Source organism: Gallinula chloropus, assembly GCF_964237585.1.
Source record: "Gallinula chloropus genome assembly, chromosome: Z".
Taxonomy (NCBI): Eukaryota; Metazoa; Chordata; class Aves; order Gruiformes; family Rallidae; genus Gallinula; species Gallinula chloropus.
In genome coordinates, this window is record NC_140089.1 from 1,085,577 (window position 1) to 1,102,247 (window position 16,671).

The following is a 16,671-nucleotide window of genomic DNA, read 5'->3' on the forward strand; positions in this document are numbered from 1 at the left end:
CTTCTCCTTGCTTTGGGGCAGGCAGAGAAAGCCTGGACACTGTGCCAGCACTGATCAGCAGTAGCTGGTGTGTTCCCAGCACTGCTTCAGCCACAGATGCAGACACCAGGCAGGTCACTATGAGGAAAGTGGCTTCCACCCATCGCAGGCACCAGAAAGGATGGGTTGACCTTGTCTGGCTGCTGGGCACCAACCCCGCTGCTCTCTTGCTTCTCCTCGACAGGGCAAGGGGAGAAATGAGATGGACAAGCTCACAGGGTGATAAAATGACAGGGGTGTGACTTGGCCGTTGCCATCATGGGCAAACAGGACATCACTTGGTGAAAACTCACTTAACTCATTGCCAGCTGTCAGTGGAGAATGGGTTAAAGCAAAGATGAATGCTAGCAACACTTCTTGCCCCCCTTCATCCTGGGCTCTGCCTTGCTCCTTCATTCTTGACGGCTCTACCTCTCCCACCTGAGTGGAGTGGGGGGCAGAGGCACAGGGATTGTGGTAAAGTCATAACGTGCTCTCTGGCACACCTTCCTCCTCACACTTTTCTCCTGCTGTAGCTGGGTCCCTTCCCTGGGCTGCAGTCCCTCAGGGGGAACCCACCCTGGTGTGGGTCCTCTCCACGGGGCACCGTTCCTGACCCAGACCTAGCTCCTGCATGGGCGCCTCTGCCCACAATACAGCACTCAAAATTAAAGAAATATCACCAAAACAGCGATGAAGATGGACATGTACATAGAGGATAGAACTCGACCACTTCAGCCCTCACAATGTTACAACAAAAGATGCCTGATAATTCCTGCACTCTCTGGAGATGTCCAGTCCAACCTTTGGCCATTCCCTCTCTCAATCACTGTCCTTATCTCAAACTCCTGATCAGACCTTCCCTGCTCCTAACCAGAAGGACAGGAAGACCCAGGTGCTATCCTGGGTCCTGCAGGACCAGGGAAGGACATGAGGAAGTGGGACCTGTGGGTACTGGGCTGATTATTTTAGTTGGGGGTTGGGTTGCCATCTCATCCATGGCATCCTCAGAGGTGGTCTGGGTCCCTGTCTTAACCATGGGTCTCCAGTGATGCTGAAGGTACAGCAGCCTCAGGGCAGGCCCCAGCAGAGTGGTAAGAGCCTGAGGTCTCCCTGAGGTCAGCAGGGTTGGGATGGGATGGGATGGGATGGGATGGGATGGGATGGGATGGGATGGGATGGGACCCTCAACCACAGAGCCATGGCTCCAAGCCCATGGAGGAGAGAGGAGACGTTTTACTTTGCCTCTCACCATCCTGCTGTATTTTTAACAGGAAATACATGATTTCTAATACAATTACATTAATTAAATCAATTTTTCCCCAAGTCACATCTATTTTGTCTGCCATAGTAACTGGCAGGTGATCTCCTTGTCTTTGCCTTGACCCACAACCCATCCCAGCTCATTTCTCCCCCCTACCCTGTTGAGGAGGGTGAGTGAGAAAGTGGCTGGGTGGGTGCCTGTGAGCCAGCCAAGCTCAGCCCACCACACCTGGGAAGGTATTTAATAACTCTGTACTTTTCATGTAGGGGGACATCCTGGTTTGGGTATTTTGGAATTTCTTTTCCTGAGGTGCAGACAGCTTTTTGAAAACCCCACCACGAATCCTCTGGGGAAAGAGCTCATCAGTGCAGCAGATGCAAGAGGCGAGCACAGCCAGACCTGGGCATCTTCAGTGAACTCAGCATGTATGTGAGACAAGAGATAAGTCACTTGGTGTTTCCCTTCTGGGATCTGCAGTGAGCTGTCAGCACAGCCCAGCGCAGCACGGACGTACAGACAGACCAGTTATCAATCAGCACTGTTAGATGGAGGGGGTGCATCCTGTGGAAATCCTCTGATTTGACTACTGCACCTTTAAAGCACCTTCTCAAACACATACCCTGCCCCTAAAATACTGTATTTGCTTTGCCTAGCACATGGCTAAGCACTGGAAAAAACACTGCCTGCTAACAGCACGATGTGCACGTTCAGAAGGGATGGATGTGTTCTCAAACAGCAGCTAGGGCTGGGGAGAGTGATTTCCTTTGACATGCCTCTGCTTTATCGTCACTGAATCTCAGCTCAAGGGATACTGAAAAGCTCTTTCCCAGCAGCTCAAACATGTGCACCTTTCCCACTGGATTCTAATCGCTGGATATAAATTGCCACTGGAGGACACAGGCAGCCCTTGAAAGCAGCCAAAAGCAGGGGGTGCAGGATGCACAGACGCCCCAAATCTCTCCAGAGAAGGAGACTCCACACCCCCTGGGCAGCCTGTCCCAGGGCTCCCTCACCCTCACCGCCAAGAAGTTCTTCCCCACATTGGGGGGAACTCCCTGGGCTCCAACTTGAGCCCATCGCCCCTTGTCCTGTCCCCACAGACACTGAGCAGAGGCTGCCCATGGCCCCTGGGTCCCACCCTTCAGCTCTTGATCCCCATTGATCAGATCCCCTCTCAGGCTTCTCCTCTCCAGGCTGAACAGCCCCAGCTCCCTCAGCCTTTCCTCCCAGGGGAGATGCTCCAGGCCCTTCATCCCCTTCGCAGCCTCCTCTGGACTCTCTCCAGGAGATCCCTGGCTGTTGGATCCCAGGGAGCCCAGCACTGGACACACCACTCCAGGTGGGGCCTGAGCAGGGCAGAGCAGAAGGGGAGGATCCCCTCCTGTCACCTGCTGCCCACACTCCTCCTGATGCCCCCAGGATCCCATTGTCTCTCTCAGCCCCAGGGCACACTGCTGGCTCATGGCCACCCTGTCACCCACCAGCACCCCCAGGTCCTTCTCCACAGAGCTCCTCTCCAGCAGGTCACCCCCAGCCTGTCCTGATTCCAGCAGTAATTCCTTCCCAAGTGCCAGACTCTCCACTTGCTTTTGTTGAACCTCATCTGGTTTCTCCCTGCCCAGCTCTCCAGCCTGTCCAGGTCTCTCTGGATGGCAGCACAGTGTCCTGTGTGTCAGCCACCCCTCCCAGCTTTGGGTCATCATCAATCCTATTCTGCTCTGTGATGCTCCTCCCATATTTCCATACCTCATGGGACCAGCACTGGCTTTGGCAGGCAGCACTTGTAATTCAGTTTCTCACCCACTTCTTCAGCGAGACCACCCTTTCCCCACACAAGAAAACCTTCCTGAAATTTTAACCTAAACCTGTCACTTTTTTTTGTTTGTTTATTGCTCACTCATAAGCTCCAAAAAAAAAATAAGAAAGAGAGAAGGAAGGGGCAACTTTTTTGTACAGCCTTTTATATAGCTCTGAGTGGGGTTTAGTTTGTTTACCTGTGTATTTTTGCTCTCCTCTCATGTATTCATGCTGTCTGTCCTTCCTGGTCTTTTCTCTTTCCTGTCACACTTGAAATGGTGCAAGAAGAGGAGGAACATGGCATAAGAGCCATTTAAAAACAATTAATCAATGTGCTTAGTCTTCTAAAAAAGACTTCTACAAAACCACCCCCTTTAAATGGAACGTGTAAGGAAAACAGCAATTCTGAATTCTCAGCAGTGTTTCCATCAGCCCTGTTTTAATATAACAGTATTACAGGTGCTGTTATTAAAACTCACTGGTGATTTAGGGGGTCCATCAGCCCTTGCTTGGGGATCTGTGGAAGAGTGAAGCCAGGACAATGAAGCCCTTTAAGTAAGATGTTAATAAAAGTACAGCCCTAAGGGTTTGAAAATGTTGGGGTTCACAGATGGCCTTTGCCCAGGGAGGTGGTTGAGTCACCTTCCCTGGCTGTGATCAGAAAAAGGGCAGATGAGGGGCTCAGGGATCTGGTTTAGCTCAGGATGGGAATGGTTGGACTCGATGATCTTCAAAGGCCTTTTCCATCCCGGTGATTCTGTGATTCTGGTTCTGCCCTAAAACATTTCCTTTCCTTGATCACCTGTGTTATCTGGATTGCGAGCCGGCAGGATGTGAACTTGCCACCGTGCCTCCTCCTATTGCCCGCAGTAAAATACTTAGAGGGGGGACTTTGTCTCTTCCAAATAATGACCCGGCTGCTGTTTTTCCGGGGGCTTTTCTGCCTCTCCCACAGTCCCAACAACACGTTTTTCCCAGGCTTTTCGCCCGGATTAGTCCGGGCTGTCGAGTAAACAGAATTAGCCGGGTTGCCACGAAGGGATGGCTGTTCACCAACTGCTTCCTGCGGCTAGCAGGGGATGTGGGGTGTCATTAGACCCCCCCCCCTCCCCTCCCTTTAACCCAGCGTGGAGCTGGGAGGGCATGTTTGCCTTTCATTTGTAGGGAGGCGATTATAGCTGCTCTCCCTGCTCGTCCGCCGTGAAACTGAGAATGTCTCACGCGCTATTACCCAAGCAAATGTAATGCCCCCAAAATAAACATGCCCCGCTAGTCAGCGGGCTGTAATTGAGGGAGAAAACAGGTGTTTCCCCTGTTCCTCTGCCTGCCTACACATATGGCATCCTTTTATGCTACCCTTCAGTGAGTCGGAGTGCTGGCTCCTGCAGGAGAAGAGATCCCGCTACCGAAAAGGAGCAGGTTCCAAGAGGCTCCTTTGGTCCGCAGCCAAATTAAACACAAGCAGCAGCACAGCCCCTTGCAGCATTTAAAGAATTAAAGAACAGCGGCTACCACATCCACTTCAGCCTTCAAACTGTGCTGCCAGCTACTCCCATTTTACACCACGGCGCTCTGACTTAGCAAGTTAAAGCAAAGTATAAACTGGACTCCCGTTTGAAGGGCGCTACCTGTCTCAAATTAGACCCTTCAAACAGAGCCTGTGGGGTAATACTGACACCCACCTAGCTGGTTGCTTTTATACTTCACAACCCCAAGTTTTATCTTGCAGAGGCATTCGGCTCCCAGCGGCTGAGTAAGGTATGAGTGAGACCTGGACAGGCTGGAGAGCTGGGCAGAGAGAAACCAGATGAGGTTCAACAACAGCAAGTGGAGAGTCTGGCACCTGGGAAGGAATAACTGCTGGAATCAGGACAGGCTGGGGGTGACCTGCTGGAGAGGAGCTCTGGGGAGAAGGACCTGGGGGTGCTGGTGGGTGACAGGGTGGCCATGAGCCAGCAGTGTGCCCTGGGGCTGAGAGAGACAATGGGATCCTGGGGGCAGCAGGAGGAGTGTGGGCAGCAGGTGACAGGAGGGGATCCTCCCCCTCTGCTCTGCCCTGCTCAGGCCCCACCTGGAGTGTTGTGTCCAGTGCTGGGCTCCCTGGGATCCAACAGCCAGGGATCTCCTGGAGAGAGTCCAGAGGAGGCTGCGAAGGGGATGAAGGGCCTGGAGCATCTCCCCTGGGAGGAAAGACTGAGGGAGCTGGGGCTGTTCAGCCTGACACTTCACCCTGGGAAATGTCTCAGCTACCTCAGGAGCTGCTTTTTAAACAGTTCCCCACCAGATGCAAAGAGGTTGTTACTACAATGAAGATTCCCCTAGAAGCACATCCATCTCTAATACCCTGTTAAACTGAAGTTATGCACTAGAAATAGTATTTTATAATGGGCCCTGTGTTGGTTTCTGATTGCACACTCAGGCAGAACACCCTTGGGCACACCAGGGGCTAAATAAATCTTTTGCTGATAAAAAACAAACCTAAATTGTTTATGGAGCATGAAACAATTATCTTTGGCTCCACCTGATGCTCCTGAGCAAGCTGTTCCCTTTTATTGTGCTATTATTAGGTAGGAATGCAGAGGGTTGGACAGCATCCTTCACTAATGGATGGGAAAACCAACCTTGTGTAGCACAGGACTCCACACACAGCCCACCCAACTCAAGTCCCCAACAGAAGGATATCCCAATACATAAACACACGTGGATGAATAAATAATCCAGAAAAGACCTCACTGATTAGCCAAAGGGAAAAACAACCTCTGTTTTTAAGGAGAAGGTAACTACAGGCTGGTCAGTCTCACAGTGCAGATCCTCCTGGAAACTGTGCTCAGGCACATGGAAAATGAGGAGGTGACTGGTGACAGCCACCGTGGCTTCACCAAGGGCAAATGGTGCCTGACAAACCTGATGGCCTTCTACGATGGAGCCACAGCTCTGGTGGATAAGGGAAGACTGACAAACATCATCTGCCTGGACTTGTGCAAAGTATCTGACGCTGTCCTGAATGAAATCCTTGTCTGTTAACTGGAGAGACATGGATTTGATGGATGGACCAGTGGGTGGGTGAGGAATTGGCTGGAGGATCTCTCTGAAAGAGCTGTGGTCAATGGCTCAAAGTGCAAGTGGGGACCAGTGAGGACTGGTGCTGCTCAGGGCTGGGTACTGGTTAACACCAGGGTTTGGTGGTGTTTGACATCTGCTGGGATCGAGCGCACCCTCAACCAGCTTGCCAAAGACACTGAGCTGTGGGTGGGCTGACATGATGCAGGGAAAGGATGTCATCCAATGAGGCCTGGACAGGCTGGAGAGGGCACCTTATGAGGGGCTGTGGTGACAGGACAAGGAATGATGTCTTTTAACTGAGAGAGGATAGATTTAGATGAGATATTGGGAAGCAGAAACCCTTCTGGAGAGGGGGGAGGCCCTGGCACAGGGTGCCCAGAGAACCTGGGGCTGCCCTGGGATCCCTGGCAGGGCTCAAGGCAGGGTTGGATGGGGCTTGGGGCACCTTGGGACTGAGGGGGATGCCTCTCGTGGGGTCACTGGGGAGTCTGAGGGCCCTGCTCACCCCACCACCCTGGGGTTCTTCCACTGCACTCTATGATTCGATGAAAAGAGTGCAGAGGTTTTCCAGAACAGTCTTTGGGGTGCAGATGTTCCAACCACTGCACAAGACCTGGAAATACAAACAGCTGTTGCAGGTACACAGGGCTCCCGTTTCCTTTCTGTGTGCAGGTAACGCTTCTGCAGGGCTGCTTACTGCAAAATGTGAATCTCAAGCCAAGCTGCAGTCTTGGTGATGAGGAGAGAAGGGTAAGAAGCCCTCTGTGCCTTGAGTAGATAGGTGACACAGGAAAAGCCCGTGTGGACCCAGAAATCGCCCAGTGAGACAGCCACATGTACAGAAAGCCTCAGATCCACGTAGCTAAAAAGGGGAGAGAGGGATCTCCAAGGCATCTGTCCAGGGAAGTGAAGAAAATAACGTTTTTGGCAGTGAATCCTGAGAAAGTCATGCTGCGAGCACCGTAAATCAAAGCAAACAGAGAACACATGTCCTCCTCGCTGGCTTGACTCTGACAAACTGCACCCTGCCACTATCCCAGGCTGCGGGGAGGGCAGGTGATGGGGCTGTGCTGACGTTTTACTGGTGTTCGATCCGATATCAGTGTGTATCGATACCCTATCGGTGTTCCTGCTACACTTACTACTTCCTCATTGCCTTCCCCCCTCCCTTGATCCATTCAGATTCCTGGTATTTGGGGCTCCTTGACACCACCAGGGCTCAGGGCTCGTTGCTTCAGTATCCCCCCATCCCTACAGGCTCTCAGCACCGTGCCCATCCCTACTCCAGGATGCCTGAGGCTGAGATTCTGGATAACAAAACACTGTCCTTTCACAGTATTTCCCCTCTCCTCACTGTCCTGTATTTATATTTTCCATTAGTGCCCTGTTTTAGTAGCCAACCAAAGAGTAGGGCTGGTGGACCTGTCACTCTGCAGTGAACCGAGTGAGGAAACGAGTATTAAATCGCAGTTCTCACACTTAAAAGCAACTTACTGACTTTTCCAGTTTAAAAGCTGGAGGAATGGGGCGATGAAACAGACTTTTTACCTGCAAACCGAAGCTGCCAAAACGTTCAGGGGATTTAGGAAACGCTAGGCAATTTTTAGAGGCGTTTTCTGACACAGAGAGACAATGAATCCGGTAGTAAATAAAACAGAAGGAGCCCGGGAAATGCAGCTGCGAAATGAAAATAGGGAGGTAAACGAGTACTTAACAAACTGCAGCATTTGCTGGGGAAAATGCAACGTGTGGCCCGCCGGGTGAGGGTTAAAGGAGGGAGGGGAAAGGGGAAGAAAAAAAAAAAAAAAAGAGATAATTTAAAATTAATTTACAACGAGTCGGCACCGCACTTGGGGAGGAAGATGCTTGTTACATAATGGGACCCAGCCGCGGTGCCGATGGATGCAGCATACCCACGGCGGCTTGGAACTGCCGGCGACGGGGCGCGTTGAGGATGCACCACGGCGCACGAGGTCCCGGGGTTTTAATTTAATTGAAAAACAACCCGTTTGGCTCGGCCAGCCCTCCCCTCGCACCGCGGCTGGGATGCGAGGGATGCTCCCCTCCCTCCCTCCTCCCTCCCTTCCAGCGCCAGCGCGGGGCCGGGGATAACACCACCCCCCCACCCCCCCTCAATCTCCCCATCCCTCCCCCGCCTCCGAGGGGTCTGTGGGGGGACAGGGCGAGGTCCGGGGTGCTGCCTCACCTTCGGCTGGGGGGTGAATCCCTGCGAGCGTCTGTAACAAGGGCGCCGATCGCAGCGCAGCACAAAGCCGAGCCCCGCGCAGCCGTGCGCTCTCTGCCCCCGCCCGCGGGCACCGAGACCCCCCGCTCCCCCTCACCCCCTCCGCCTCCATCGCCCCAAGGGGGGGTGTGTGCTGGGGGGGGGGGGAGTCCGGAGGGGGATGGGGGATTGGGGTGGGGGGGCGATAAGTCCGCCAAGTTGCCGCCGCCGGGTACCGGCCGCCCCCGTCCCGCGGGTGCCGCCCGGTGCCAGCCGAGCTGCTCCCCCCGCCCCGCGCCCCTCCCGCTCGTTTCCGCGCCCCCTCCCCCGGGGAATTACCACCCCCCACACACACCTCCCACCCCCAATCGCCCCCCCCGCCCCCCCCCCCCCCCCCCCCCCGGTTCGGGGGCCAGGTACACTTGACGTCAGGATGGCTGTCGTCGTTTTGACGTGTAAACACTCATTTCCATTCCGGCTCCGGAGGGTCTGGGCGCCGCGCAGCCCCGGGCAGCCGCGCCGGCAGGCAAGGCAGGGCAAGGCAAGGCAGGGCAAGGCAAGGCAAGGCAAGGCAAGGCAAGGCAAGGCAGGGCAAGGCAAAGCAAGGCAAGGCAAGGCAGGGCAAGGCAAGGCAGGGACCCGCGCCGGGCCGCCTCCCCGCCCGCTCCCCTTGCGCTCGCCTAGCAACGCGGCGCCCCGCCGCAGCCCGCCGCCTCGCCGCCGCTGCCGGAGCCCCGCGGCCATGGACGGTCGGCTCTGGGCCGGCCGGAGCGCGGCCCTGGCGCTGCTGCTGGCCGCCTGCTGCCTGGCCCGCGGCGGCAGCGCCGAGCGCCAGTTCCTCAACGAGTGGGCGGCGGAGATCCCGGCCGGACCCGACGCCGCCAAAGCCATCGCGGAGGAGCTGGACTACGACCTCGTGGGGCAGGTACGGCCGGGAGAGGGGTGTGGGGGACACACACACACGGACCGGCGGGCAGAGAAGCGCGGGCGAGATGCCCCGCGCCGGGTCTGCTTTCCTTGCATCCCTCCATCCCTCCCTGCATCCCTCCATCCCCTCCTCTGGGCTGCCCAGAAACTTGTGGCCGGCGCCCCCCTCCACAGCCCCCCAGACCGCTACCCCGCGGGGCTCCGGGGAGTTTGAAGCGCCCTGTCCCTCCGACACCCCCCGGGTCGGGTCCACACCTGGCAGGGAGCCCCGCGGCCGTGACGCCCGGCCGGGGACGGCTGGGACGGAGGGGAGCGGGGAAGGCCGGGCAGGGCACCCCGCTCAGCCGGAGGGGAGCGGACAGGGCGCTGCGGCTCTGCCCGAGGGGAGCGGGCGGCAGGAGAGCGCGGGCAGCCCTGGCTCCGGCCCCGCACCGCCCCCGACCTGGCCCGCCGCCACCCCGCCCCCGAGGCTCCATCACCATCGCGGGGCTTCTCTCCAGCAGGCCCTCCCGGCGCTTTTTTTGGGATGCCGTGACGTCAGCGTTGTCAGGGATGAGTAACCGCCTTTAGGTAACAGCCTCGTCCCACCTCCAGACGAGGGGTCCTGTGCCAGGCGGCGCGTCTGGCAGCGCCGGGGGACCCCGCTCCTCCCAGCCGCCCCGCAGCCCTCGCCGCGGGTGGGTCCGGTGATGCGGGCGGCCCCTGCCTGGGTTCACACACCGGCCCCCATGCCCCGGGCACCGTCACGTTCCCCAGGCTCAAAGCCGGGTGTGATTCCACTGCCCTGAGTACGGTTGGAGCTGTCAGCCTTCCGCTCAACCTGTGTCCCCCCCCACTCCCCACCCTGCTTTGGGAAGAGGGGTGTTTAAAGCCGATGGGGTGCAGCCAGCGTTTGGGGAGGGGTCCAGCTGCTGCCCCGGTGCCAGCTCCAGCCCAGGGGATGCCGGTGCAACCCGCCCCCCCCCCCCCCCCCCCCCCCACCAAGTCGCTCCTCCAAAGCTGCAGTGAGTGTCCAGAGCAGGTGGAACTTGCGTGTGGCTGCACGTACAGCCCATCCTTTGCCGGCCATCAAGTGTGTGCTGGTCACTACTACGGGGTGCAACAGGGCTGCACACTGTAGTAGGGATACCGCTGCTTCCCTGGCTTACTTCCTCCCCAGGGTTCTTCTGGCTGCGCCTCTTTGAGGAGCGTTCCTCCGTTCGGGTTAAAATACCCCAAGGGTCGTTTGTTGCTCTTCCCCTCCCATCGTTTGAGCAGAACCAGGCGGTGACTGTTGATGCTTGTGGGGAAATACCTCTCCGTAGTTCAAGCACGCCTCTGTCTTACAGATCGGATCGCTCAAAAACCACTACCTGTTCAGGCACAAAAGCCACCCCAGGCGGTCTCGGAGGAGTGCCATTCACATCACTAAAAGACTTTCCGATGATGAGCGGGTGAGTGTTGCATCGGTGCTTTTTCATGCTCTCTGTTTATTCTGCCTCCTCATTGCCAGCTTCCTAATGAGGTCACAGGCAGGCTCTCCTTGCTTTGCAAGTCTAATATATCCAGCCATCCATACCCGTGCTGAATAATACTTTATTATTCTGTCATTAGCAGGCAGGATCTGACCTTCTCACACCATATTTTTTGCAAGCGCTTTCCAAATTAAGACTTAAGATAGGCAGCGTTGCAGAGGCTTGGGATTTCAGATGCCAGCGCTGTCGCTGATGAAAATACGACTGAGGATACACAGGGCTCAGTTCAAAGAACCAGAGGTGCAGTTGGTCCAGTCAGGCCACATCTGTGCAATTAATGTGGGAGTTAGGTTTGATTTAAAGGGAATGAATATTTAAAAATGAATAAGCGGGGGGAGGAGGGTGAAAGGCTGAGGTGATGCTGGATTGTCTTCTGTGCTAAAAAAAAAACCCCAACCCTTCTCAAAGGATCCATCACACGCTGTCTGGTGGCAGTCTTTGGGTACACTGGGATCCTGCAGCAACTGGGGAGCGGGCACACTGGAGAGCCAGGGATCTGAGGTGCAGGGCACTGATGAAGCAGGCTCCCTGTTTATTCAGCTTTATTCATGAGAGAGGCATGCCTGTAAACACACTGAGAAAATGGGGGGGGGGGGGTAGAGAAGGGTCAGGGAATTTAAGGAGCAGACCTGAATTCTGTCAGCCCCTCTTAAAAAAAAAAACACAACAACCAAACAAACCAATTTCTGGCAAAATTCAGAACAATGAAATTTGAATTTCAAATCAGCACGGCTGCAGCGAGCGCTGGAAAAATACAAGCAGTCCAAGGCACAAAGTAACCTAGTTGTGAAAACCAGCAATTTAACGGGTGAGGAGTTACTCCTCTGAGAAGAAGTAACTGGTTATCTGGAGGTTTTCGGTGGAGCTGTCACCTAGGAGCAAGTATTCTGGGCACAGGCAGAAGAATTAAAGGAGGGGGTGAGACGTGGGGCATTTGTTTTGCCTGTTCTGCTTCAAAACTGCACACTCAGATCTGTCTCCTTGTGAATGTTGGCTTCTTCCAGGTGATATCATTCTAAAACAGGGATGTTCAAAACCACAGCCATGACTTAGTGCTCTAATTCATACCCGTACCTGTATGGTTCAACACCACCATAGTAAAATGTTTGGGACTGGTCTTGGTTGCAGTTCCTTCCTTTTTTGGACTGAACTCCATCAAATTCATCACTTGCAACAGGGGAGCGTGACCATTTTTTAATATCCCCAATTCTGATGCTGTAGCCAGAATGGGAACACTCGTGTCACACGTGTTGATGTAGACTTACACACTTAGATCCAAAAGCACAGCTTCCAAGTCCTGCAGGTGATTTGCTAATTTTACTCCAATTTCCCTTTTATTTACCATCTAGTATGCAAATTGACTGGGTGAGTGAATGGGATGTAATTATGTCATTATGTAAGTATATAAACACAAAGCGATCATGCGATGCTGTGCAGTTAGACATGGACCTTTGCTCCCAAGAGCTCCTCTTGTGCAGCAGCAGCCTATTTAGAAAGATTTAAATCCGATCTTTACAGAGGGAGAGAGAAGGGAACCCCCTGCTTCTCTTTGTGTAAAGCCTTCATGAATTTCACGGTGTGTTAAGTGTGAAAGCCGGGACAACACTGGGCTCTGACCTGAATATTTCTCAGCTGCCTATAGATGTCCTGGTGCTTGTTGTAAACCCAGATAAAGGCCAGGGATGTACCGCAGGGGTGTGATTGTTGGGTTCCCTAAATTCCTCCAGCCTTTGTGCTGGTTTCTGAACCTGCTTTCTTGCAGGAGGCCTGCATCTGAAGAGCTCTTGCTGCGTTCTGTGTGTCAGCAACTGGGGAGCTGGCACGGGGCCTTCAGCCTTTGCCGTGGGTGGGTGGCCTGTCACCCAGCCACCGAGTGACAGGCATCTGGCTTGTTTGTCTGACAGACGTGCTCGGTGGTTTCAGCTCATTCCCCTCCATGCAGCTTGTCCACACTGAAATAATAAATAGCGAGGGTGGAAGTTGTCCCTTGTTAATTACTGCTGGGTGATGAGGAGGCCGCACTTTGCTGCGGGCAGGGAGGGGAGCTGTGCATGAGTATGTGTGACTCTGGGTCTCAATAGGGTGGTTTAAAACACTTCCATGAGTATATTCATCTTCTGTGACTAACTGTGGTTTGTAGGGGGGGTTGGCACCAAACACGTAGCGCAGGAAATCGTAGAGGAGAGCTTCCAGCGTTTGTGCCTGCCTGGTGTAGCTGCCGTTCTTCAGGGTGTATGTTCTTGTGGTGAATTTTCATTAGGCTCTCACTAGGAAGTCGTATTTTAATCAAATCAGCACTTTTTTATTACTGTAATTTCTGAGTCACCCTTGTTATCATTTCGTATATGGCGATGGATGTAAGGACCATCAGATCCCAGTAGAGAAAAACAACGAAATCTGTTCAGGCGTTTGCATGGGGAGGTTGTGTCCAAGGCACCCTCTGCTTGAGGCTTGTAGCAGGAGCGTGGCAGGGTACAGAGCTGGGGTTTGCTTTGCTGGCTGGGAAACTGAGATGAAACACACCAGCTCAGTCTGAGTGACTGTCCAGGTGCTGGCAATGAAGAACAGTTTTATTCCTGCTTCTGAAAGCAGCACACAGTACAGACAGAGACAGCAAATAAGGATTCGGATTGAACTGGGTTCAGTGGTGTGTTCAAGCTTTTAAAATGCAGCCTTAGTGACTTAAGAGATGGCTGTGCCCGTGCACAAATGCCACGCAGCTCGTTGTATCCATGCTTAAATAAAACATGCTGAAGCATTCTGGCTTTCAGTCGCCTTAAGTGGAATTATGCCAGTGATGAAGTTAGTCCAATATTCATAGCTTACTAATTGATGACATTTCAAAACACTACTGGGAAGGAGATTTGAAGGTCCAGCTGGGCTATGAGTAACAGCATCATTATGATTGCTAGACTAAAGCCAGAGATAATCTTTCTCCTTTCCTTTTAGCTCCTGAGGGAAATAGATGAGGATTAAAATGTAAGTAGGAGAAAGAAGCAGGCTGTGGGTTTGCTTGTTTCGGTAACCACCGCTGCTTAGATAACCTTCTAACCAAACCACACATTCGGTGTCAAAGCCTGCATCGCATGGCACTCACAGTTTGACTGTTAACTTGTACATAACGATCTCCTCTGAGTAGATTCTGTAGCGTTGTGATTTCACCGAGCCCTCTTCCCCAGACTGCAGTACCAGTGATCCTCCTCTCTGCATCAAAAATGACTCGTTCCGCTTTAGGCATCAAAAATCCCCCTGTGTGAGGGAACCCCTAACCCTCCCTAGGCTGGGAACGCTCTGACTTACAGAGGCTTGCTTGTCATGCTTGTGCAAATCGTTGTAGGTGTCGTGGGCAGAGCAGCAGTATGAAAAGAAGCGAACCAAGCGTGCCACCGTGAGAGACTCGGCAGAGAATCTCTTCAACGATCCTATGTGGAACCAGCAGTGGTATCTGGTGAGAGCGGGTTTCCTCATGTAACTGGGGGGGGGTGTTGAATTTTGGTTGTGCTATCAGCTGCCCTGAGCTATCAGAGTCATTGTCCCAAAGGGAGTTAATGAGGAGTCCCTCTCATTAGCACACAACACAAAAATGAGAGTTCTCTAGGATAACCCTCCCAGGCAACCTTCTGTTTCCTTTGTGCAAAGCCAAATTCAGACGGCTGCTTAGGATGGGGACTGGCATTAGAAAGTGGTGCCACAGCTAGAAGCTACCTTTGAGGTGCCTGAAATACTTCCACCTGGCATACTAAAAAGCCTGTGTCGCCTCTGAGGCTGGCCATGTGTTTCCTTACAGAACTGTGGTCATGCAGAGATGAAAACAAAAGCACACGCCTGTGGCGACTGCCCCCAGCCCCTTGGACTAGGGTTGAAGGAGAGAGGGTTCCCTGCAGCTTGCGTGTTCCAGGCCACGGAAAGGGAACGTCCTGCACTCTGTAGTTTCTCTTTGTCTGTGGCAGCTCAGAAGTGCAGTTGATCTCTTGTGCTTGATGTGGTTTCTTTCAAGCATCTAGCTGTACCTGCAGTCCGGGTGTCACTGCTTTCACAGGGGTAGGGATGGGATTAAAGGAGGGTGTAACAAACTGAGAAGAAGAGTCAAGCACAAGCGTGGGCCTGGGGGGGATGGAAACTCAGCACTGGGGAGGCCGCAGCTGGAGCGCTGGGCCCAGTGCTGGGCCCCTCACTGCCAGAAGGACATGGAGGGCCTGGAGCGAGTGCAGAGAAGGGCAACCAGGCTGGGGAAGGGGCTGGAGGGCAAATCCTCTGAGGAGCGGCTGAGGGAGCTGGGGGTGTTGAGCCTGGAGAAGAGGAGGCTGAGGGGAGACCTTCTCCCCACCTCCCCTGCCCTGCCAGGAGGGTGCAGAGAGGTGGGCGATGGTCTCTGCAGCCAGGGGCCAGGAGATGGGACAAGGGGCACTGGGCTCAAGCTGCCCCAGGGCAGGGTCAGCTCAGCTGGGAGGGAAAAGTTCTTCCCTGGCAGAGCTGTCAGGGCCTGGCCCAGGCTGCCCAGGGAGGGGCTGAGTCCCCAGCCCTGGGGGTGTTTAACAGGGGAGAGATGAGGTGCTCAGGGATCTGGTTTAGCACAGGACAGGGACGGTTGGACTCCATGAGCTTAAGGGGCTTTTCCAACCTGGTGATGCTGTGATTCTGTGAAATACCTTTCTCCAGTTCATTTTAGGGAGAGCAGACTGTTTGTATAACCGTTCCCCAGAGCTGGGGAAAATAAATTATAAGCCACATAGCGTAACGTGTTTCCAGATTCCTGCAGATGTCTTTTCAATGTAAAAAATTGGATATCTTTAAGAATTTGACTTTTCTTTGAAGCTGAGTATCTGTTTCCTTCTTTGCCTGTTTCCAGTAGGAGGCATGAAATTTTCCCTCTAGTTTTCCCACATGATAAACAGAAACATGATGCTTCCCCTTGTTTGCAGCAAGGGTTTGCAGCAAATTGTTGAATTTTTTTTCCTGTTTAAATGGATATGTGTGCTAGATATTTCCTTCCAAATATGTTCCCTGGCTTGTATTAAGTAACTTATTATTACCTGATTATTATGATTTGATGGCAACAGTTTTTTTTCTCTGTTGGGTGTACCTTCACACATCAACAGGAAAAATTATTATTTGAGGGATTCTGGAGAACAAATCTTGAAACTTCAAATAATTCCCTGAACAGAAACAAGTCAGGAGAGAGAGCATAAAATGAAAGAAAGCTCATTCCCATAAAAATTTCCTTTTTCTAAGCCTTGTTCTGTATGTGATGTTCATTTGGCAGCAAAGAAATGAAAAACCTGCGATCAACTAATGCGATTATGCACGGAGAAACAGAAATAAAATGCTTTTTTTTTTACACCAGTGTTTTTATGGGGGTTGCAAGCAAGTTTCCTAAATAAGATGTATGCGCTGCACATTTAATATTAGAGAGGAGAAATGACCCATTTAGGAGCTCGTCTTCAAAGAACTCACTGTGGAAGAAAAGGCTGTAGATGATTCATGCTTCCAGTTGATTTACCACAGGAACAGTAATGAGGGTAGTAAACAGAAAGTTGTGATTCAGCACAGTTGTTCCTAACCAAACGACTACCTTAATTGCTTTATCCATTAATTATTTTGCTCTGGCTAACTTGAATGTCAAAGGAGAAAGCGGCAGCTCACTGCACTGTGGGGCACTGTCTTGGCTTCTCATCCTTGGGAAGAACAAACATGAGCAGGTCTGATTATTTACTCAGACTTCCAAGGTTCATCCGTGCATCCCTACTATCCCCTGGTTTCTGCTGCCCACCTCCATTAAATACAAGATGCTCTTTGTTCATAAGGGGTCTTCAGGGCCCTCCAGGTAAAGGGGTTAATCTCTCAGTGCTACAAGTACCCGAGGA

The 16,671-nt window shown here is 53.1% G+C and overlaps 1 protein-coding gene across 1 annotated transcript in view; it reads left to right on the plus strand.

Annotated features, from left to right (window-relative positions):
• Positions 1–9,108: 9,108 nt before the first annotated feature.
• PCSK1 (proprotein convertase subtilisin/kexin type 1) overlaps positions 9,109–16,671 on the plus strand; it is a gene marked incomplete at its 5' end in the record, with an annotated part of 34,560 nt that continues 26,997 nt past the window's right edge. Inside the window, 3 exons of the mRNA XM_084277942.1 lie at positions 9,109–9,291; positions 10,622–10,726; positions 14,145–14,255. Of these exons, the coding sequence (XP_084134068.1) occupies positions 9,109–9,291; positions 10,622–10,726; positions 14,145–14,255 (399 nt within the window). The remainder of the gene's footprint in view (positions 9,292–10,621; positions 10,727–14,144; positions 14,256–16,671) is intronic.